This window comes from Neovison vison, chromosome 5 (genome assembly GCF_020171115.1).
Source record: "Neovison vison isolate M4711 chromosome 5, ASM_NN_V1, whole genome shotgun sequence".
Classification (NCBI taxonomy): domain Eukaryota; kingdom Metazoa; phylum Chordata; class Mammalia; order Carnivora; family Mustelidae; genus Neogale; species Neogale vison.
The window spans coordinates 22,417,650-22,439,679 of NC_058095.1; the positions used below are offsets into that span (position 1 = coordinate 22,417,650).

The window sequence follows — 22,030 nt, forward strand, 5'->3', positions numbered from 1 at the left end:
CCTCCGCCTCCCGTGATTGGGAGGGAGCGCGCTCCCGGCTCGCCCCCCCACCCCCGCCACCGCATTCCAACGAGTCCCTGGGAGTGGCAACTCCCAGCTTCACTTTCTCCCTCGGCGCGCAGGCCTGGGGTGCGCCCCTCCCGGCGCCCGGACGCCGGGGTCGCCTGCGCACTTCTCGCGCGTTCCCACGGAGAACCCTACAGCGGGGGACGCCGATCGCCCCCCCGCCCCGACACACACACACCCGGGGGGAGTCCAGGGCAAATGCTTCAGCCTGCCATCCTTAACGTTCCTTGAAGTCGCAGCTTTCACCGCAGACGTTCCCGGCAAGTTCGCATCCTACTCCATCCTGTGCCTACTTAAAAAAATATATATCCAATAATGGTTCTCCCACCACATCCTCAAATCAAATTGATAGTAAAGGGGATGGGTGGGTTGTGTTTAACTTGTGGCCTCCGGGACTCCCTGGCATACCTTCTCGAATCTTTTGGGCATCTCTTCCAGGTTGAAAAGCACAGTTTTAATACTGTGTCTACAAGTTTGGAGGAGAGTCAAATTGAGGCGCATCCAACTTAATCTTTCGAAGAACATTCCTTTGTTGGTTTTAGGGGGACACTGGGCACCCAATCCATGCAAAGTTCTTTTTTTTTGTCCTCTGCATTTTACTAGCATGTCCAATTCTGCCTACCCACTCTGCATTCCATCTGGAGCCCCAGACCCTGCTCTTAAGGCCCAGTGGGAGATAGGATGGGTTGACAGAAGGAAGGTGTGTTTCCGTTGGAAATTCCAACCAAAAATGCATGGGACATACTTAATTAACACATTAATCGTTGTTTAGCTGAATGCACGGGACATACTTAACACATTAATCGTTGTTTAGCTGAAATTCAAATTTGACGGGGCATCCTTATTTTTTACTTCCTATGTCTGGCAAACTCTAGTTGGAATGCCTCCACCAAGAGCAGAGCATGCCTGTGCTGGTCAAGAGGGGATCAGAGGCATCTAGTGAGGACTGGAGAATGAAGGACACCAGCATTTCTTAAACTGTTTTCATATTCCTAGCAGCGTTATAGGCAGGGGTGGGGGTGGGGGTTGGGATCAGAACCACCTGGGTTCAAATCTCCAGATCGGCCACATATTAGCAGTATGACCTTAGGCAAGTGACCAAGTTTGCTCACTCGTAAAACAGCATCTGGCATACTGTCCCAGGGATTAAAGGAGACAGTGTTCGTGAAGTGCTCAGAATAGTATGGAGCACAAGGTAATTGCTCACTTAAGTCGCAGGTTTACTTACACTGGGAATGATGCAGGTTTTGCGGTGCTTGAAATTTGAAATTTGGGGGGCTCCCTTCAAGATAAGGAATAAAAAGTTGTGAGCACAAACTTATATACATGTATACAAATGAGGGGCCTGGGGCTTACCCTTCTTTAACACCACGGGAATAGTCCACCTCTGGCTTGAACTAGCAATGTGCAAACTGCAGGTTAAGTTCTCTTGGAAGGTCAGTCATCAAACCAATTTAGATGATCAATACAAGTCTTTTTTTTTTTTTTTTGTAAGAAATAGAATGGAATAGAAATGATTGTGCTCGGGCGCCTGGGTGGCTCAGTGGGTTAAGCCGCTGCCTTCGGCTCAGGTCATGATCTCAGGGTCCTGGGATCGAGTCCCGCATCGGGCTCTCTGCTCAGCGGGGAGCCTGCTTCCCTCTCTCTCTCTACCTGCCTCTCCATCTACTTGTGATTTCTCTCTGTCAAGTAAATAAATAAAATATTAAAAAAAAAAAAAAAAAGAAATGATTGTGCTCATCACATGTTAGTGTGGGTAAGTTTGTGTATATCCTGGGTGATGATACACAACAGATTTATTCCTTGGATAGTAGTCACAAATGTTTGAGAAATATTGCTGGGGTGGGGGAACACCATGGCAGTCCTTCAGGATGGGCATCAACACCCCTATTTTCTTTGTCCTTATAGTTGGAGTTAATTAGTGTGAGGGTGGGGTCAAGGAAAAGATGCTCAGGTGAGTTAATCAATTTCCCCAGGAGCATCTGTCTCAGGGCTAATGAGGGAAAAGGGGAACAGCTAGCCCAAACCAGTCCATCACCCTCAGCCATCACAAACCCAAACCCAGGGTCCTGGTCAAGGTGTCTCTCAGCCCTGAGGGAGAGGAGACCCTGGACCTAGCTCCAAGAGTCACTTGCTGATCATGCTCACACTGGAGTGTCACTCTTCATGGGGTAGTGTTAGGGTCAGTGTTAGAGATGTCCCTTCTCCGCCAGGTCCTACACTCCCCTGCTCTGGTGTTAGGAGGGTCTGTCCAGCCAGGAAAGCTGCTGTGGAACGTCCTTTACTGGACCCATCCTCCTCGCCCCCAGCTGTCCCAGCACGCTGAGTCCTCGGATGTCAAATGAGGCGCATGGTATCTTTCCCCATTTTGCATGAAAGGAGTTCCTTAGTTCCAAGGGAACTAAGGGAAACTGAACCAGAAGGCTTTAGCTTCATGCGTTCTGCTCCAGAGTCCCGAATCGAGGGTACCATGAACCCACCCTCCCCCAACACGCCCCCCCCCTCCATAGCGGAGTTTGAGAAGGGCTCTCCAAGGTATCCTGGTAACTACCAGTCCTTCCTCCACAAAGATCCTATGTCCTCCTGCCTAACCCCCACCCAGGCAACAAGCACACCCCCTCCGCATCCCAGATCCCAGGAACCGCGCCCCCCACCCCCACCACCCCGGACTGGAGACAATGCTCAGTCCCAGTGGGTTGCCCAGAGAAGGCGGGGCCAGCAGGAGCGGGGCGGCCGGAGTGGGGATGGGGGAGGAGCGGGGTCAGAACTCACGCCCGGGGAGGAGGCTCGAGAGGGGCCAGTCTTCCAAAGAGAATGAGCCCATTCAGAGCCGGGAAGGAAGGGGGAAACCTTGTCTGGTGTTTGACAAGAGGAGAGGAAGGGGGGCAGGGGTGGGCGCTGCTGATTCGTTTCTCCCCTCCACTGCCTCTCCAGCAGGGCCTGGCTGGAGAGCCAAGGAAAGAGGATGTCTAAGGGACAGTGGTTGAGGGGGCCTCAGCGGGGAGGGAGGAGGAGCCTGAGAGTTTGCCAGAAGGGTCCGGTGAGGGGCCTGTGGAGAGGGAGGCAGGAGGAGAGGGGCAACTGCAGGGGAGAGGAGAGCCAAGGAGGGGCAGAGGGCAGATGCCTGAGATCCCCCTGAGGAGGTACTGGGCCTGTGGGTGGTGGAGGTGTAGGGCCAGACCGGTGGTACTGAAGAGGCAGGACGGGGCTCTGGCTTAAGGAGATGACCTCTGAGGGTCAACAGGCTGGAGTCTGAAACCAGTAGCCTGTGAAATGCCAGTCAATCATTGACCAGCCTCTCAGACTGGGGGACACAGGAGACCGCATGTGTGTGTGTGTGTGTGTGTGTGTGTGTGTGTGTGTGTGTCTCCTCCCTTCTGCCTACCTCACCAGCCAACCTGGGGTCAGAGGACTGAAAACAAACACATAAAGGGAGGAGACGGTCCACAGTCCGAGGTCCGGGCCACAGACTGGGGCCTACTCCACAGGGCCTTGAGTCTGGGGCAGGAGTTGCTGGGGAAGCATCTGTGTGAATTAGTTATATGGAAGGAGTCCCCCAAGAGTAGGTACAAGGCCTCCCTGGAGCCATAGGAGAGTGGAATTTGGAAGCTTCTGACCAGAAAATCCGCCTTTCTAGGAGCGCCTGGGTGGCTCAGATGGTTAAGAGTCTGCCTTCTGCTCAGGTCATGATCTCTGGGTCCTGGGAACGAGGCCCGCATCAGGCTCCCTGCTTGGTGGAGAACCTGCTTCTCCCTCTCCCTCTGCTGCTCCCCCTGCTTGTGCCCGCATCAGGCTCCCTGCTTGGTGGAGAACCTGCTTCTCCCTCTCCCTCTGCTGCTCCCCCTGCTTGTGCGTTCTTTCCTTCTGTCAAATAAATAAGTAAAATTTGAAAAACAAAGAAGGAGAGAAAGAAAAAGAAAGAAAATCTGCCCTTTTGAAGGTGGCCTTTTAAGGACACTTGCTACCCAGCCACCAGGAGGCTGCTCCCTGGGCTGGGGGTTAGCTTAGTCACTGGGTAGCAAAGAGCAGAGCCCAAGCCAACATACCAGACATGCTGACCCCAGGCCTGCTGATCACCTCCCTTAGCCCTTCTCACCCCATCTCAGGAATGCAGGCACAAGGCCTAGGGAGTTTTGTCTTTCTCTCTCCCTCTCTAGGCTGCTTTGCCAAGACAAAAGGCATTCCCAGCCTTACCTGGCTTTAACGCATGAAGTACACAGAGCTTCCCTCCTGGCCTGTACATGCAAGACTGTCGTGATCTGTATTCCTGTGTCCTGTGCTGAGTGTTTGGGCTGGCCATTTAACATGCACCCTCAGTTTATCTAGGGATCTCTCCTCAGACAGTAGCTGGGTTCTGTGACCTTGAACAAGGCTTCATTTTGCTGATTGAAATATGAGAGAACTGAATAGTTCCTGGTCGCTGTTTTAGACTTAAGTGTGGGAGCAGCGACTCCTTCAAACCCAGGCTTATCCCTTGAAAGCCCCACTGAGCCATCCCTCTGCCAGATTCCAGATTCTCTGTTTCACAAACACTGAGTTTTCCTGCTCTACTCAGCCCTCAGGCCTCCAGACTCCCCTGGCTTGCTGCTGAAGATGCAGACTCCTGGGATGTGAATGAGGACACTCTTGCCTCTGGCTTTTAATCTGGGGAAGAGAAGGCTGGGAAGTTTCCAGAAGCATAAAACTGTGGCAATCACGAAGGCCTGATTTGGGGAGACAATTCCAGTTTCAGATGATTTCATTCACGGGACCCACGTTAATGATTCTTCTTCTGGCCTTTTACATCTGGTCGTTCTCAGATCTACCAATTCCTCTTCTGATACATGTGCTTTTCCTCCCTCTACCACCAGCCCATCCAAGCCACTATCAGGTCTTCTCTGGGTGAAAGCACTACCCTCTGGTCTCCTACGTGTCGCTCTTGCCCTCTTTCAATCCTACATCCCTTCTTTTCCTAAAACAGCCAAAGTAAATGTTTTGTTGTTATTGTTGTTTTTAAGGATTTTATTTATTTATTTATTTGAGAGAGAGAGAGACAGACAAAGAACACAGAGGCAGAGAGAGAAGGAGAAGCAGACTCCCCACTGAGCAGGGACAAACCCCCCCCCCACCGCCATGTAGGGCTCAATCCCAGGACCCTGAGATCATGACCTGAGCCAAAGGCCGACACTTAACCAACTGATCTACCCAGGTGCCCCAAAGTAAATGTTTGAAACGTAAGTTTATTTGTTCGAGTGCTAAAATATCTCACAATGACTTCCCATTGCCTAAACTCTTTTTTTTTTTTCAAGATTTTTTTTATTTGGCAGACAAATATCACAAGTAGGCAGAGAGGCAGGCACAGAGAGAGGGGGAAGCAGGCTCCCTGCTGAGCAGAGAGCCGGATGTGGGGTTCAGTCTCAGGACCCTGAGATCATGACCTGAGCTGAAGGCAGAGGTTTAAACCACTGAGCCCTAAACTCTTAACTGTGACCCGAGACCTGACAGAATCTAGTCTCTGGCTGTCACTTCAAGCTCATAGCCTTCCAAACACACAAGCTTCTTTTCTGTTTTCCAAAGATGCCAGATTTGTTCCTGCCTTAGGGCCTTTGCAAGGACTGTTCCTTCAGCCTAGAACAATCTGCCCCCAGGTGTTCACAGGACTGGTTCCTTTTGGTCACATAGATTTCAGCTCAAATGTCACATTCTCCAAAAGGCCTTCTCAGACCACCCAATCCAAAGTAGCCTTCTCCTCCCTCCCCATTCCCTTACGCCCTCTCCCTATTTACATTATCCAATTATATAACTCCACACGTGTGATCTACCTGAAATTGTTTTTTACATTTCCTGTTCCTTTTTATTTTTTTTAAGATTTTATTTATTTATTTATTTGACAGAAAGAGAGACAGCGAGAGAGGGAACACACCAGGGGGAGTGGGAGAGGGAGAAGCAGGCTCCCTGCTGAGCAGGGAGCTGAATTCCGGGCTTAATCCCAGGCCCCTGGGATCAGGAGCTAAATCTCTAAGGCGGACTAAGCTACCCAGGCGCCCCTTCCCTTCCTTTTTAATGTTTGATGTATATGTAATATAGGATGAAGCCTCTGAAATCAGAAATTTAAAGGTTTTAAAAGAACCCTGTCTCTACTCCAGAGTTCTCTCAAAGGGGGAATCTGCTTTGAAAGGATTTTATCCTCTTTTATGCTAAATTTCTTCATTTTGGGGGGTAAGATTTTAATTATTTATATAACAGAGAGAGAGAGATCACAGTAGGCAGATAGGCAGACAGAGAGAGAGGGGGAAGCAGGCTCCCTGCTGAGCAGAGAGCCCAATGTGGGACTCTATCCCAGGACCCTGAGATCATGACCTGAGCGGAAGGCAGAGGCTTAACCCACGGAACCACCCACGCACCCAATTTCTTCATTTTTAAGAAAGATTTTATTTTGGGGGGTGCCTGTGTGGCTCAGTCAGCTAAGCCTCTGCCTTCCGCTCAGGTCATGATCCCACAGGCCTGGGATTGAGCCCCACCGGCTTGCTCCCTGCTCAGTGGGGAGTCTGCTTCTCCCTCTGCCACTCCCCTTGCTTGCTTGCTCTCTCTCCTATCTCTCTCTCTCTGAAATAAACAAATAAAATCTTTTTTTTTTAAGATTTTATTTATTTATTTGACAGAGAAAGATTACAAGTAGGCAGAGAGGCAGGCAGAGAGAGAGAGGAGGAAGCAGGCTCCCTGCCGAGCAGAGAGCCCGATGCGGGACTCGATCCCAGGACCCTGAGCTCACGACCGGAGCCGAAGGCAGCGGCTTAACCCACTGAGCCACCCAGGCGCCCCACAAATAAAATCTTTAAAAAAAAATATTTTTGAGTAATCTCTATACCCAAAATGGAGCTCAAACTTACAAACCAGGGATCAAGCCTGTAACTTCTGATCTCAGAGTTGTGAGTTCAAGACCAATGTTGGGTGTAGAGATTACTTAAGAATAAAATCTTAGAGGCACCTGGGTGACTCAGTTGGTTAAGTGGCTGCCTTCGGTTCATGTCATGATCCCAGGGTCCTGGGATCCAGCCCTGCATCTGGCTCCCTACTCAGCTGGGAACCTGCTTCTCCCTCTCCAGCCTCCCTGTGCTTGTGTTCCCTCTCTCCCTATCTCTCTTTGTCAAATAGATAAATAATATAATGTTTAAAAAATAATAAAATAAGATCTTTAATAGAGAGAGAGAGAGTCGTGAACTCTACTGACTGAGCCCCAGGCATCCCTAAGTTTCCTCATCTTTAAATGAAAATTCTCAATGGGGTTTCTGGGTGGCTCAGTCCGTTGAACATCTGTCTTCAGCTCCCATCATGAGCAGGGGCTCCCTGCTCAGTGGGGAGTCTGTTTCTCCCCTCTGTCTCCCCCGCCTCCCTGGCTTTAAGCTCATGCTCTCTTTCTCTCTCTCTCTCGAATTAATCAATTAATTAATTAAATCTTTTTAATTTTTTTTGAAGATTTTATTTATTTATTTGACAGACAGAGATCACAAGTAGGCAGAGAGGCAGGCAGAAAGAGAGATGAAGGGAAGCAGGCTCCCCGCTGAGCAGAGAGCCCGACACTGTGCTCAATCCCAGGACCCTGACTTTTTTAAAAATGAGGATGCTCATTACAAATTTGATCCCAGAGGTGCCTGGAAGGCTCAGTGGGTTAAAGTCTCTGCCTTCAGCTCAGGTCATGATCCCAGAGTCCTGGGATCGAGCCCCGCATCGGGCTCCCTGCTCAGCAGAAAGCCTGCTTCTCCCTCTCGCTCTCCCTACTTGTGCTCTCTCTACCTCTCTGTCAAATAAATAAATAAATAAATATCTTTAAAAAAAATGTGAACCCAGCATTATAGTAAGGACAAAATGAAATAATGTAGTAGAAAAGGACTGATCTATCAGGTGCAAAGTAGTATTAGCACTAGATTGCTTCTGGTCAGCTCCTGGAGGGCTGAGGGGTTGTTTTGTTCCTTTCAGCTTCCCAATCATTATCAACTGGGTGTTCAACTCCAGGGGATACTATTCAAGTTATACTTAACTTGAAAAGGAACCATTCACAAAAAATACAGTGTGGATGGTGCACCCCTGAGCGCTATTCACCGAAAATACAATATGAATGGGGCCTCCTGGAGTTGTGTCTTGCCTAGCATGGTGCTAGAGCTAAGTACTCAGGAAATGTTTGCTAAATGAGTAAGTAAATGGAATCCAATTTTACTTCTGGTTCATTCCACTTCTCAATATAAAAAGGAAAAGTTGACCCGGTTGGAGAGTGAGAGAGGAGGAAAGGCTGTCATTAATCTACACACACTAATTAGGCATCTAGCTACAAGGCTTCAGTGCTTCAATGAGATGGGTATGTCTGTGTGTCCTGGTGGTGATGTCGGGAGGAAGAAATAGATATTAGAGCAAGTATCCTAACCCCAAAGTCCTCTTCTTGATTTTTTTTTTTTTAAAATATTACATCTCAGTGTGGTCTGTATCACGTTGGTGATTTGACAGCCCTGGGTTTAGCACCCAGATTCTTACATTGAATTAACATTGTTTATTCGTTTAAAAAAAAAAGGGAAGAAGAAAAAGAAAGAAAGAAAAGAAATGAGTTCTCAGCGCCTACCAGAGCCAAATTCTGTCCTAGAGCTGGAAGTAGAGTGGTAAACAAGACAGCAGAGGTCCCCACCCCCCTTGGGGAAAACATACCACTTGTATCTTCTATCACCCTGCAGGTGTTACCACTCTCAGAAATGGTGTTTAAATTGAGACTAGAAGAATAAGTAGGTGTGAGAGTATGAATGATAGAGACGAAGCAAAACCAGGAGAGTTGACAAACATGGCCCCTTGGGTCTAGCGCAGGGGTCAGATCATGCAAGACTTGTGGAGTTATGATTTTTATCCTGAGGTAATAGGAGCTAGTAAAGCATTTAAGAAGAAAAGTCCCACGGTCAAATTTGAATTTGTTAACGGAACGCGGAGTCGATGGGGTCAAAAGGAGGGGGCAGGGAGACTCGTGAAGGGACCACTGCGACTGTCTCGGCGACAGATGATGATGTCTTTAAACCAGGGTGGTGCCGATGGAGAGAAATGGACAGTTCCAGGTCCATTAGGAAGCGAAATTCGACGGGGCTGGAGACGGAAAAATAACCATACTTCATAAAAGAAAGCATTGAGAAGAAAAAGGACGCATGTTGATAAAAGACCAGTTTATTTTGCTCCTTAACCCACCTGGCGTCCCCCTTCCCTTAGCCCTGTCGCCTCGATATATAGAGATGACAGTAAGACGAGGGGCGGGGCAGGCGCCCACAGAAATCCGGGCACTTTTATATTTAAGGCGGGTGGACGTCACCCGGGAGCAGAATACAGAACACAAGGCACTTCCTGTTACTCCGGAAGAGAAGACTTCTAAGCTCCTCCGCCGGCGGAGGGCCAGGTTGAAGGGATGGCCGGGCGGACGGCGCGGCTGGTGTTGCTAGCTGGAGCAGCCGCGCTGGCAAGCGGCTCCCAGGGCGACCGCGAGCCGGTGTACCGCGACTGCGTGCACCGGTGCGAAGAGCGGAACTGCTCGGGGGGCGCACTGAGGCACTTCCGTTCCCGCCAGCCAATCTACATGAGTTTAGCAGGTAAGCCCCACCCCGCGGAAAGCCCCGCCCCTCAGCCTTGGTTCCGCCCCCTTGCTCCCCTAAACCACCTCTGAACCTTCGTTTACCCCTTCTCCGTTATGAGTGTGAATGGAGCCCCAGGTTGATCAGAGCAGCATCAGCCAGTCTTAGTTACTTTTTTTATTTATTCAATTAGGTATTTATTTAATATTCCTGGGAATTGGCCCTAGAATGACACTGAAATTGGACCCAGTGCCCTGGCATTCGGGGTCATAGTCTTCACGGGAACATTAGTCTTCTCCAGCCCAAGGGAGAGGATGATTTGAGTCCTAAAAGACCCCTAAGTCAAGCAATAACGGCATATGGAGGAGGAAGGAATCATTTCTGGCTTTGAGACTGTAGGGGCAGTGATCATCCTTGGGACTTTCTGCGAGGGAAGGGCTTCAGGATGGATACATTAAATTTGGACCTGTGGCCATAGTGGTCAGCTGGTGTGTGACAGGAGTCACAGTAGGTCCGGTCATTTTCACAACCCTTGAAGGTGATTACCTTTCACCCAATTTTACAATGGGGAGACTTAGAGAGGTTAAGTGCCCTGCCCTAAGTCACGCAGGCAGAAAGTGGTAAAGCGGAGTTTCCAGTTCTGGCCTGTCTAACTACAAGTTTGTGCTCTTTACTCTGCCTTTGCATTCCAGAGGGAACAGAGAGAATGGAGGCCCTGGGCAGATGTGAGCATCTCCGGTAGCTTGGTTTACTCAGGGAGCAGGGTTCAGGGTACCTGAAAAGAAGTATGGAAAATAAAGTTGGATAAGTAGTTTGGGGCCTCAAAAGTCAGAGGGAAGAACTTGGGCTTCATTTTCATGTGAGCAGGGTAAGATGGCAAGAGTTCTCCCTGGAGAGTGAGAGCAAAGCCTAAGTTCAGCAATAACAAACATAGCCCACCTATCCATTGATGAGTCTGTCAGATGCCAAAGTTCCCATCTTGGTGGAAGGAGAAGAGAAGAAACATCTCTGCTCGCAGCAGACCCCCACCCTCTAAAACACACACACATACACACACCTTTCCTTTATGTGTGTAGCCCACTGTCTCTCATACAACCAAGTGGGAAGCTAGAATTTTGAGATTTCATCTGGTTCTCTCCAACCTACAAGCCCTCTTAGCCTGGATTTGAGTTTGGGTCCCATTTGACCTCTCTCTGTACCTCCCATGATGGGGAGTTCACGGGGTCCCATTTCTGTGTTTCAGGCTGGACCTGTCAGGACGACTGTAAGTATGAGTGTATGTGGGTCACTGTTGGCCTCTACCTCAAGGAAGGTCACAAAGTGCCTCAGTTCCATGGCAAGGTGAGTTGGAGGGTCGGGGTAGGTATATGGTATATGGTGACAGTGCTGTAGGAGAAAGATTCCCCTGAGTCAGGCAGTCTGAGCTGTGGGGTGATATGGGTTGGTGTTTAGGGTCAGTGCTTATTCTCAGAATCTCTGGTTTTCATATTATCAGATGGAACCAGTGAGTCTTGGCTCTGGATTTGGACTTAGAAGGTCTGGGAAGCTGTGTGACCTCAGAGAGTGATGGTGGACTTCTTAGGGTGGCTGAATGTCCACCTTGCTACAAGAACGAATTTCCTGACCCCACTGCCCAGCATGCTTTCTTTTGCTTCTTCAGTAGTAGTCTGAGTTAAAATAGTAATACCCGCCTCAGATTGCTAATGCTTTTTCTTTTTTTCTTCTTTTTTTTTTTTTTAATTTAAACTCAGCCAACGTAGAATACATTTTTAATTTCAGAGGTAGAGGTCAGTAATTCATCAGTCACATATAACGCCCGGTGCTCATCACGTCACGTGCCCTACTTAATGCCCATCACCCCATTTCCCCATCCCCTAACCCTCTCCCCTGCTAGTGCTTTGTCACCCAATATGACCTTGTTCTAGACTGTTGAGGTTGACAAGAATAATTCTCCCCAGTTTGTCAGAATAAGCTAAGGCTCAGAGGCCTGTGGTCAGTGGTAGAAGAGGGACAGATTAGGACCTCAGGTTTCTGGATGGCGAGTCTATGCTTGTTCCCCCAGGCCATACTGAGCCACCTACACTGGCCCGCCTGGTCTTCCCAGAGACCAGGCTTACCAGTGCTGTGAATCCTGGCCGGCACGGAGGGAGGACCTTCAGCTGGGGCCTGGAGGAGAGCGCAATGACCCAAACAGGGACTGGACCTGAGGCTTTGGCCAAGGTCCAGAGCTAAGGAACCAGCTGAAGACCTGTTGATGTGGCATGTCAAGGAAAAGCAGGTCGGGCTGGCTAGGGGTTGCTTGCCCCTCAGGCCCCCTCCATGTGCTCCCTTTTCAGTGGCCCTTCTCCCGGTTCCTGTTCTTCCAAGAGCCAGCTTCTGCCATGGCCTCTTTCCTCAACGGTTTGGCCAGCCTGGTGATGCTGTGCCGCTACTACACCTCCGTGCCAGCCTCCTCCCCCATGTATCCCACCTGCGTGGCCTTCGCCTGGGTAGGTAACTTGCCGGGACTCCTGCCCTACACCCTCATCTAGGAAGGAGGAACTCTTTGATCCCCATTCTCACCGCACAGGGCTTGCCTTCCCCTGCCTTCCTCTGTGCTTTCCAGGTCAAAAACTGCAACTGTGGGTGTTTAGGTCTAGGGAGAAAACAGGGAGGTCCTGGATCAGACCTTACCTTTCTAGCAGAGTCTTAGGCCAGGCTGTTTGTGAGGGAGGGAAGGAGGAAAAGAGGGAGGGAGGGAGGAGAGAATTTTGTCCTGAGGGCAGAAGCCACTAAGAGACCCAGTAGGGCAGTTTACAGGCACAGAAGGGACATGCGTGGTAGGGAGCATGCTTGTAGGGTCCCCTCTGGATGAGTCCAAGCAACCCTAAGTCCCAGCCCAGGCCTGGAGGTACGGCGGCCACAGGACTCCACGCAGAGCTCAGCCTGGTCTTAGACCCTCCTGGAGAAACTGAAATATGTCCCATGTGAGTTTCCAGAGTAGTTTTGGAGCTTCACAGTGCAAATGGGCAGAGGAGCCAGCATCAAGGGCGGGAATCATGTGAGAAGCACGGACTAGGGTACAGCTCTGCACCATGACGACCTTGGGGAGGGTGTGAGAGTAAGAGGCTGCCCTCAGAACCGAACCCCCACTGTAAGCTTCTGTGCTCACTCACCTGCCTGCCACCGAAGCAGACATTCATTTGTGTATCGAGCACCTCCCATGGGCCCAGCACTCGGCTGAGTGCTGGAGATGCAAAAGTATATAAAAACGGGGGGCATCTGGCTGGCTCAGTTGGAGAGCGTGCAACTCTTGATCTCAGGGTCCTGAATTCAAGTCCCAAGTTGGGTGTAGAGCTTACTTAGAAAGACAAAGCAAGAAAAGCAAAAACAGGTTCCTGCCCTCCAGCCATAACCACACAAGCACACAACTGAAGGTAAAAGTGTAAGTCTGGAAAAGTATGGTGGAGGAGATGTGTGCTATAGGGGCGTGTGAGGGGGCACTGGACCAGACAGACCAGTGCGGGGCAGTCAGGGAGGGCTTCCCGGAGGACGGGGCCTTGGAAGTAAGATCGATCAGGATGATGAATGATTGTTAGCTAGGTGAATTCAGGGAGAGTAGGAGGAGTCATCTACACAGAAGATGCAGAATGTGCACACACACAAGAGAGTGAGAACCTGAAAGGCGGGGAGGCCTGCCATGCTGGAAGCCAGAGAGTGGGTGTGAGACAGGTGGCGGGTGGGCAGGGAAGGGGGCCAGCCCGTGGAGAGCCTGGGGGCACATTAACACTTTCCATCTTGACTCTCTGGAAGCCTCAGGAAGCCCTGAGGGTTGAAGAGGAAAGGTTTCAGGAGTTGATTTGCTTGGAAAGCTCATTTTCTGGCTATTGTGGTAGCAAATAGGTTGGGGGGGGTAGGAGTGGCTGTGGGGCCTAGTAACTTTTAGCCTAGGGCACAGTAGCGAGACTGGGGTGGGGCATGGGTCTTGGGAAGGGAGATATTAAAGACAACTAGTTTGAGCTATGTTTTGAGGTGGTTAACATTTTTTTTAAGATTTTATTTACTTGTGAGAGAGAGAGAGAGAAAGAGCGCACGCACCACGTGCATGACTTAGGGGCAGGGGTAGATGCCAAAGCAGCCTCCCTGCTGAGCGTGACCTGGACTGAAGGCAGACGCTTCACCGCTTCACCGACTGAGCCACCCAGGTGCCCCAACATTTTTTTTTTATTTCTTTCTGGGGCAACTGGGTGGCTTGGTTGTTAAGAGTCTGCCTTCAGCTCAGGTCATGATCCCGGGCTCCTGGGATGGAGCCCACATTGCATCTATCTCCGCCTGCTCAGCGGGGAGCCTGCTTCTCCCCCTGCCTCTCCACCCCCCCCCTTGTGTTCCGTCTCTCACTGTCTCTGTCAAGTAAAGAAATAAAATCTTTTTTAAAAAATTATTTACCAAACACATACATAGCTCTTACTATATGTCAGGTACCATTCTAAGCATTTTATAAATATTAATCTCATTAACCCCATACTAAGCTTGTGAATAGGTGGTACTATTACCCTGAGTTTACCAGCTGGAAAACCAAGAACTGAAAAAGTAACCTGCCCCAGGAGCCGGGCTTTGAACCCAGGCTGAGTTTGCACTTGTGTCATCTAGGCCAGGCTGACGGGCCACTGGCAGGAGGGAGGAGAAGGGGTCTAGGATGGAGCCCCGAGGGCCCCTAAAACATGAAGTTCAGACAAAGCAGCATGAGCCAGCAACAGAGACAGGAGTGGCTGGAGGGGTAGGTGGAGAAACTAGCATATTGTGTGGGAAGCCCTGGGACAGGAGCAGGTAGGAGCAGGTAGGCGGTTCTCTGGAGTTCTGCTGGACAGTCCAGAGACCTGAGGGACACCCCTGCATCTGGCCACCGCAAGGTCTCTGAGGACCTTGGGAAAACTGGTAATACTAGGGTACTGAGAAGTCCAGGCTGCGCCTCAGACTTAGGAGACGGGGATTGGAAGGAGGGCAGGGGGGAGGCTGTTAAGTTTCTGGGAAATGTTGACCCTCCCTAATATTTTCTATTGAACAAATATCCATAGTAACTGTTATGAATTACATAATAGACATTGTCCTAAGTACTTTACGTATATTTTCTCATTCAATCCTCATGTTACCACTGTGCGCTCTGAGCAAGGCTCCGAGCGGGATAACCTGGTCCAAAGTCAGCAGCTCACAAGTTAGTGACTGGGGGAGACAGGCTGGCATCGAGGACGGGTTCCAGGACCGTAAGAGGGCTTAGCTCCTCTTCTGGGCTCTTTCCGTATACCAATAAATGTCTGCTGAGCATTTGCTATGGATAGAGACCGGGGTTAGCACTGGTTGAGAACGGAGGCCCCTGCCCCAAAAAGCTGAGCCCTGGGGGAGGTAGGTGCAGGTGTGGCTGGCCCCGGAGGGCAGAATGTGGGCAGAGCCCTGGCAGCAGTAAGGTCAGGAGGGAGACTACGTCCTTTAAGTGGAGAAGTCCATCAGAGAAGCTCAGAAAGGGGACAGGCTCCATCAGGGATCAGGCTTAGACACATATATGTGAGCGGAGAGGAGCTTGGATTTCTGCATCTCAGGCTGGAGGCACGGCAGGAGCAGAGGGGCGGAAAGTGGGGGCAGTGGGACAGCCACAGGTCAGCGGGGCACAGTGTGGCTGGGTGGAGAGGAGGGAGAGGTAAGGTGGCACAGAGAGGCCCCGAGTGCTGGGGGGCAGGGATGCTTGTGTAGGCCGGGGCCTGGCATCCTCTTACCCTGTCCTGGCCATGGGTGGCCTGGAACCACCACTTCCTGTTTAGGCCGCTCTCAGAGGAGGGAGCTTGGTCCTGGCCAAGAAAGCAGGAAGGGCAGAGAAATTGAGGAGGGTACACCTGTCTCCTTTCCCTGGGTGTTCTTCCAGGGTCACTGCTGTCTGGGCCCCCAGCCTGCACCCCCCCTGCTCCCACCCCTACTAAAGAGCGCTGGACAGCCCTGCCTGACCTCTCTGAACAAAGCTGAGCGCCGCCTTGGATAGACCCATGGGTCTGGGGGGAACTCAGAGGGTCCCAGCCTTTGCCAGAGGTCACGTCACAACTCTCGTCTTGATCTCCCTGATTTTTGGGTCTTTGATCTCGCTGGTATCTGCCACTCAACTTCCTTCTCGGGGAGGGTCAGGCCTGCTGGTATCCCGCAGTCCAGTCTACTGAGAACACTTAGGACAGAGCAGGAGATGTTAGGTTGAGAGAGGGCAGATACCTGGGGATTGTGCCTGAGGACATCTTACAGGATATGGAGTTCTGGAACATGGAACCCTCACATGCTGGCACTAGATCCTCGAGGGAACGAGTCTTGGTGCCCACACTCCCGTTGATTTTACACTTGATCTTTACACTTGATCTTTAGTCCCGTGTGCTTGTGTTTACGGGAGGGAGGGATCCTGAGCTGAATGGAGGGTGTGGCGGTGGACTTTGTCTAGGGCTGGGTCTTCTGGAGTGAGTGAGGCTCCTGATTGCTCTTGGGGTAGGATTGGAAGGCCTTTTTCAGGTTAAGTCTTGGGAGAGTTGTCTCTGTCTTTTCCCCCTGGGAAATGAGGAGCTGCTCCCCAAACAGGGCTGGCGAAGCTTTGGCACAAGGGAGTAATCTCTGCCTTGACATCTGGTCCTGGCTTGGGCTGGACATCAGCCAGGCTTTGGGAGAGCTTGCCAGAGCTCTTTGACTTCTGGAAACTGGGGGTGCCTGCTCTCTGCAAAGCCAGGAGGCCAAACCAGTTCCCCACCTTTTGTCTGTAAGGAAAGGTCCTCAGAATCAGAGGGGAGGGAGAGAATGAGGGGCCAGGAGAGCCCAGACTGTCCCTGTAGTTTGATGGATGGAGGTGGGGACTGACTGTTCTGCCTCTGCTGCAGAAACCAAGAGAAGAGACAGGTTGAGCCTGCAGCAGAATGATGGTTAGACTTCAGGAAGGACTTCCCACTGGTCAAACAGGAGCCAGTGCAACAGACAAAGGCAGGAAATCAAGGAATCCTTTTTGATGGTGGAAAAAGCTATCTTCCCCCCATCTCATCGCCTCTTCCCCTCTTCCTTCTAAAGAGGGAGGTGGGGAAAGGCCGCCCTGCCTGAGGCAGGGGCCGAGACACTGTGGCCTCTTGGAGGGTGGGAGGCCAGGATGGCAGCAGGCGTCATATTTAACATTCTGCCTCCCCCACTTCTGAGACACCAAGCTATTTAAAGAGCCACATGTCCCCACCGTCACGGTGTCAGTGACAAGCCCCGAGCACTGGGGCTTAGCACTGGGGTCAAATTCCTGACAGATCTGGCTCATTTGGCATCCAACCAGTTTCACGGCTGTGATATATTTGTCTCAATTTTCTTATTTTCCGACAGACTGAAACAGCCTCCTGCTCTCCCTCCCGGAGCCTTCCCTTTCCCCCTCCATTCCCACCCTTGTTGGCACCCTGCCCCTGGCCTCCCCCTTTCCTCAGTGTTTACACAAAGCTCCCGGTGCCTGCTGGGCAGCCCAGAGCCTTCCCGGCCTGGCTGGTTGGCCAGTTAGCATCGCCCCCCCCCCCTTCTACCCAAGCTTGGCGGAGTCCGGGAGCAGCCACACACTTGTGTCTCTTGGAGCCTCTCCCTTCCTTCCATGTCTGTCTGTCCTTTTCACTTGAGTCTTGGTTACAAACTTCGCGAGAAAAGAAATAGTATCTCTTCCGTGCATGGTGGGGGAGACTGACATTTAGGGACCCACTGTGTGCCAGTGGCCACAGCAGCACCCGTCCAATGAGTGCTTCTCTCTGCCAGGCATTCTGCAGACAGCAACTTCAGGACCCTCTCGTGCACTGGGTATCCTTATTAAGCCGCTCTGGTAGATGAGACAGCTGAAACTCAAGAGATTTTATTGGTTCAAGATCACAGAGCTATTTAGGGAATGAGGCAGAACTTGAACTCAGGGCCCATCTTATTATGAGGCTGTGGACATTCTGCCCCCAGCATCAACAGTTTTGGGGGAGGGGTCACCACGGGGAGACCACCTCTTTTCTTCACCTGGACTTCTCTGGCCTTTGGGGAGAGAGGAAGGCAGACTTGGCCTCTTTGGCCTCAAGTCTGTGGAGAGATGTGAGGGTCCCATTCTGGTCAACAAATTGGGAAGAAATGCCCCATCATGTTTGCCCTGTCCTGGGCTGTACACTGCACTCGTATCGCTCATTAAATCCTTGTGAACACTATGATCATTCCCATTTTACAGATGAGAAAACAGAGAGGCCCAGCAAGGTTAAATAACTTGCCCAAGGACACATGGGAAGTGCAGAGTCAGGATTTGAACCCTGGCAGCCTAACCCTGGGGGCTACATTCTTTTTTTTTTTTTTTAAGATTTTATTTATTTATTTGACAGAGAGAGATCACAAGTAGGCAGAGAGGCAGGCAGAGACACAGAGAGGGGGAAGCAGGCTCCCTGCTGAGCAGAGAGCCCGATGCGGGCCTCGATCCCAGGACCCTGAGATCATGACCTGAGCTGAAGGCAGCGGCTTAACCCACTGAGCCACCCAGGCGCCCCAGGGGGTTGCATTCTTAACGACACTTCTCTCCCAAGTCTGAGGAGGTCAGAAGAGGAGTCCCTCATAATGGGACAGGGTCCAGGGGAGAGAGGACTTTTCAGGGGTGCAGAGTCCAGGCTTCAGGTGGGTGTCTGTAAGTGGAAGGCCCCCCCCGGAGAGGCAGTTGAACATGGCACCAGGCGACTCTCACTCTGTTGGTGAAGCTAAGCCCTGGTCCCATGCTGTCCCCCAGCCCAAGAACCATCACTTAGCTCAATCCTCTTGTCACCTCTCCCTTTCTGCTGTGGGTGACAGGGAGGCCTGGGTGGTTGCCAGCCCCTGCCACTTTCCCCTTCACCTCCCTCTCGTACTGGCTCCAAGGCCACTGTCCTCCCCGAGGGCATCCCTATTTCTGGCTTGCCCTGGGTCCCTGCCTCCAGCCCAAGTCTCCTCCTCTCCCCACGCTGACCCTGAGCCTCACAGACCTTTTGGGAGCAGTGTCTGAGAAGCCACTCCATGCTGTCCCTGCCTCCAGGCCATGCCTCTTATACCATCTCTGGGGAAGGGTCATGGGGACTGGATGGCCATCTTCAAAAGAGCACGCAGCCTGGCATGGAATAGTCCCCTGATGTCGGGGCTGGAGAGGGAGGAAGGGTCACTGAGGTTAGGCCCTGATGAGTCACAGGAGGAAGCTCAGGCCGAGGGCAGGGCCTTTGTCCAGGTCATGGGGAGCATAAGCTGAGAGAGAGAATCAGCCTAGGACCCAGGCCAGACAGGCTTGCATGGGGCTACCTGAGCCTCCAGAGACTTCTACTACTGACTGCCTCTGCAGAGAGCCTGGCCTGCTGCCACCCCTTTGCTTTTCCTGTGCTCTCATAAACCCCTTTGGGCCTGCAGTAAGGGACCCATCCCGCCGCCTGGCCTTCCTGCTGCAGGACTGGGCGGAGAGGCATCCTCCCTGCCCGTTTTCCTGCTGTCCTGGACCCCAATGAGCAGCTCCTGGCCTTCACCCATCTCAGGCAGGCTTGTTCCCCGCCTCAAGGGCACCCCTCCCTATCTCCAGTGCATCCCAGGCCAGACCTCTGGCTGCGGTCCCTTTGACGGGCTGTCCCTGGTTTTCTAGTGTAGGAGTCTCCCCACCCACCCCCAAGCCCACCCTTTTCTCCATGATCAGGGCATCCACCATGGGTACCGCCCCAGCTCCCACAAGATCTAGGATTCTTTGCAAGAGGTTTTGTGCTATCTCCTTGCAGTTAATTGCCAGGGGAAAGGCCCCAGACGTGCTCCTGGGCCCGTGCCCACCACAGCCCCTCCAGCCTTCCGCTCCTCCCAGAGCTTGGGAGCAGCAGACACTGGTCTGGCGGGTTGGGCCGGCCCACCCAGGAGGAAGCTGGGCTCCCCAGGCCAGCCTCCTCCGTAGAGACTTGGCCCCAATGGGATCAGCTAGATCTCCCCGCCTTGCTTGCTTTGCTCCGGACACGCCCCAAGCTGGCTGGAGCCCCTCCACCCCGCCCACTTCATTCCCGCCCCCAGAGGCTGAGGTCACCAGCTCCCCTGGCCCGGGCGGGGCTGTCATCACCTGCCGGTTGGGGGAGGAGGCGAGGCCCCCCCGGGGGCTGTTGTCTTAGTGATTGAGTAAGCAGGGAACTTGGCTCTGCCAGAACTGGTTCCTAGGCCAGGCCGGAACCTGTGGAGGCCCCGTGGCCTGGGGGTCAGGGTTGCAGCTTGGTTGGGGGGGGCGGCCCGCTTTGGAGGCAGAGGGAAGCATATTTCTGTGCTCCAGAGTGAGACCCATGTGGGTGCCCTAGGGCTTCTCCCCAGCTCAGGACACCGTGCTTACTAGCCCCTCCCTGCAGGTTTCCCTCAATGCTTGGTTCTGGTCCACAGTCTTCCACACCAAGGACACCGACCTCACAGAGGTGAGCGCCCCTCCTGCTCCCCCTCATGTGTGGGGCAGTCCCAGAGGACCCCAGAAGGGGTTGAGGTCTCTTAGGTTTCCTAGGGACTCCGATCACAGAGCCCTTGCTCTGCCCCAGGCCCTTTTAAGTTAAACTCTTCATGCACCTGAGCCTCCCTTGACCCTTGGGAGGCAGGTGTGAGCACTGGCTCTTAACTGATCAGGCAGCTGAACCTTGGAAAGGCCCAATCGCCTGCCCAAAGTCCCCCAGCCAATGAGGGAGCCACCGGGACCTGGGCCCACAGCTGTGGGACTCACCTGCGCTCTGCTTTCTGTGGTGTCCTGGAGCCCTGGCAGGCACCTCCCCAATGCCCCCAAAGCTTTGCTGCTGTGGACATTTTAACAAGGTCTATAATGTGACTACAGGGATCTGACCATTAAATTCAGGAGTGAAACAGCGACAGACAGAGGGTGCTCGAGACATTGACACCGCCCCCCAGCACCCCCGCCCCGCCTCATAGGCCTAGGACTTCCAGACAGTGCCTCTGCCGCCCCACCCGGCCCCCTACGCCCCATCAGTGCTGGGTTCTCTCGGGGCCCTGCCCACCTCCCTCTCCCTTATGCTGGCCCCTCATCCAGCTCTCCCTGTCCTCAGAAAATGGATTACTTCTGTGCCTCCACCGTCATCCTGCACTCCATCTATCTGTGCTGTGTCAGGTGAGCCCATCCTGGCCCCAGTAGGGGCAAAATCAGGCACTGGGGGCAGAACTGGGTGGTCTCACCCATCCCTAGGGGTGTTTCCCCCCAGGGCCTTGCAGCCCAGCACAGTCATGCACAGGCGCGCGCATACACACACACACACACGCACGCACGCACGCACGCACGCACACCCTCCGGGCTGCTGTGGATGGGGGCTCTGGGGCAAGTGGCCCTGACTGTGTCCAAGGACAGTTGCACTTGGTCCCAGGCCCCTGGAGGAGGAGGGCAGTGGCTTCCCCATACTGACGCCAGGGTGAAGGGCTGCTTAGGGAATGCTGCTCTGGGTACGGGCCACCCTCCACCTGAGCAGCTCTGGATGGCGGGGCAGGACCGTGGGGCTGCAGCACCCAGCCGTGGTCAGCGCCTTCCGGGCCCTCCTGCTGCTGATGCTGACGGCGCATGTCTCCTACCTGAGCCTCGTCCGTTTCGACTATGGCTACAACCTGGCGGCCAATGTGGCTATTGGTGAGGCAGGAGGAGGGACTGAGGCCCCGAGGGGTTGTGGGGAAAGGGGGGCACCTGGACCACGTGTAAAACTGCTGGCCTGGGGTGCCGGTAAGGATTTGGTGGTGTTCCTAGAGAAGGTTCTAGAGAGGCTCTTAGGGTGGGGGAGGGGGAAAGAACTTGGGGTGGGAGAGGGGAGGCTGGGAGGAGAGTCGGAAGATGGCCCTGGGGTCAAAGAGCATGAGGACAGGGGAGGCTTCGTGGGGGGCGGGGCAGAGGGAGGTGCAGGCAGTGAGCCTCTCCCCACCCCCACCCGTGCGCAGGCCTGGTGAACGTGGTGTGGTGGCTGGCCTGGTGCCTGCGGAACCAGCATCGGCTGCCTCACGTCCGCAAGTGCATGGCGGTGGTCCTGCTGCTACAGGGCCTGTCCCTGCTCGAGCTGCTCGACTTCCCGCCTTTCTTCTGGGTCCTGGATGCCCACGCCATCTGGCACATCAGCACCATCCCTGTCCATGTCCTCTTCTTCAGGTGGGTGCTCCTCGCCACCCAGTGGGCCCCTTGTTTGCGTCCTTCCTCACTGGCTTCTTGGAGGAGACTAAGGCCTCTGTGCACGGTTCACCCCCTGCTGGCTTGCCCATGCTCTCCCCTACGGGGTGCTTTCAAAGCTGGACCTCAGCGGGCTCCTCCCTCTGCCCACAGCTTTCTGAAAGATGACAGCCTGTATCTGCTGAAGGAATCGGAGGCCAAGTTCAAGCTGGACTGAAGGCCCTGGGAGTGGGTCTGCCCTGCC

The 22,030-nt window shown here is 52.9% G+C and overlaps 1 protein-coding gene across 1 annotated transcript; it reads left to right on the forward strand.

The window, feature by feature from the left end:
* Positions 1-9,399: 9,399 nt before the first annotated feature.
* Positions 9,400-22,030, forward strand: PGAP3 (post-GPI attachment to proteins phospholipase 3). The gene is made up of 8 exons (XM_044248075.1): positions 9,400-9,656; positions 10,882-10,979; positions 11,975-12,127; positions 19,997-20,059; positions 20,693-20,754; positions 21,125-21,261; positions 21,564-21,768; positions 21,940-22,030. Exons 1-8 carry the CDS (start codon positions 9,476-9,478, stop codon positions 22,001-22,003), a joined length of 963 nt encoding a protein of 320 aa, XP_044104010.1. The 5' UTR covers positions 9,400-9,475; the 3' UTR covers positions 22,004-22,030.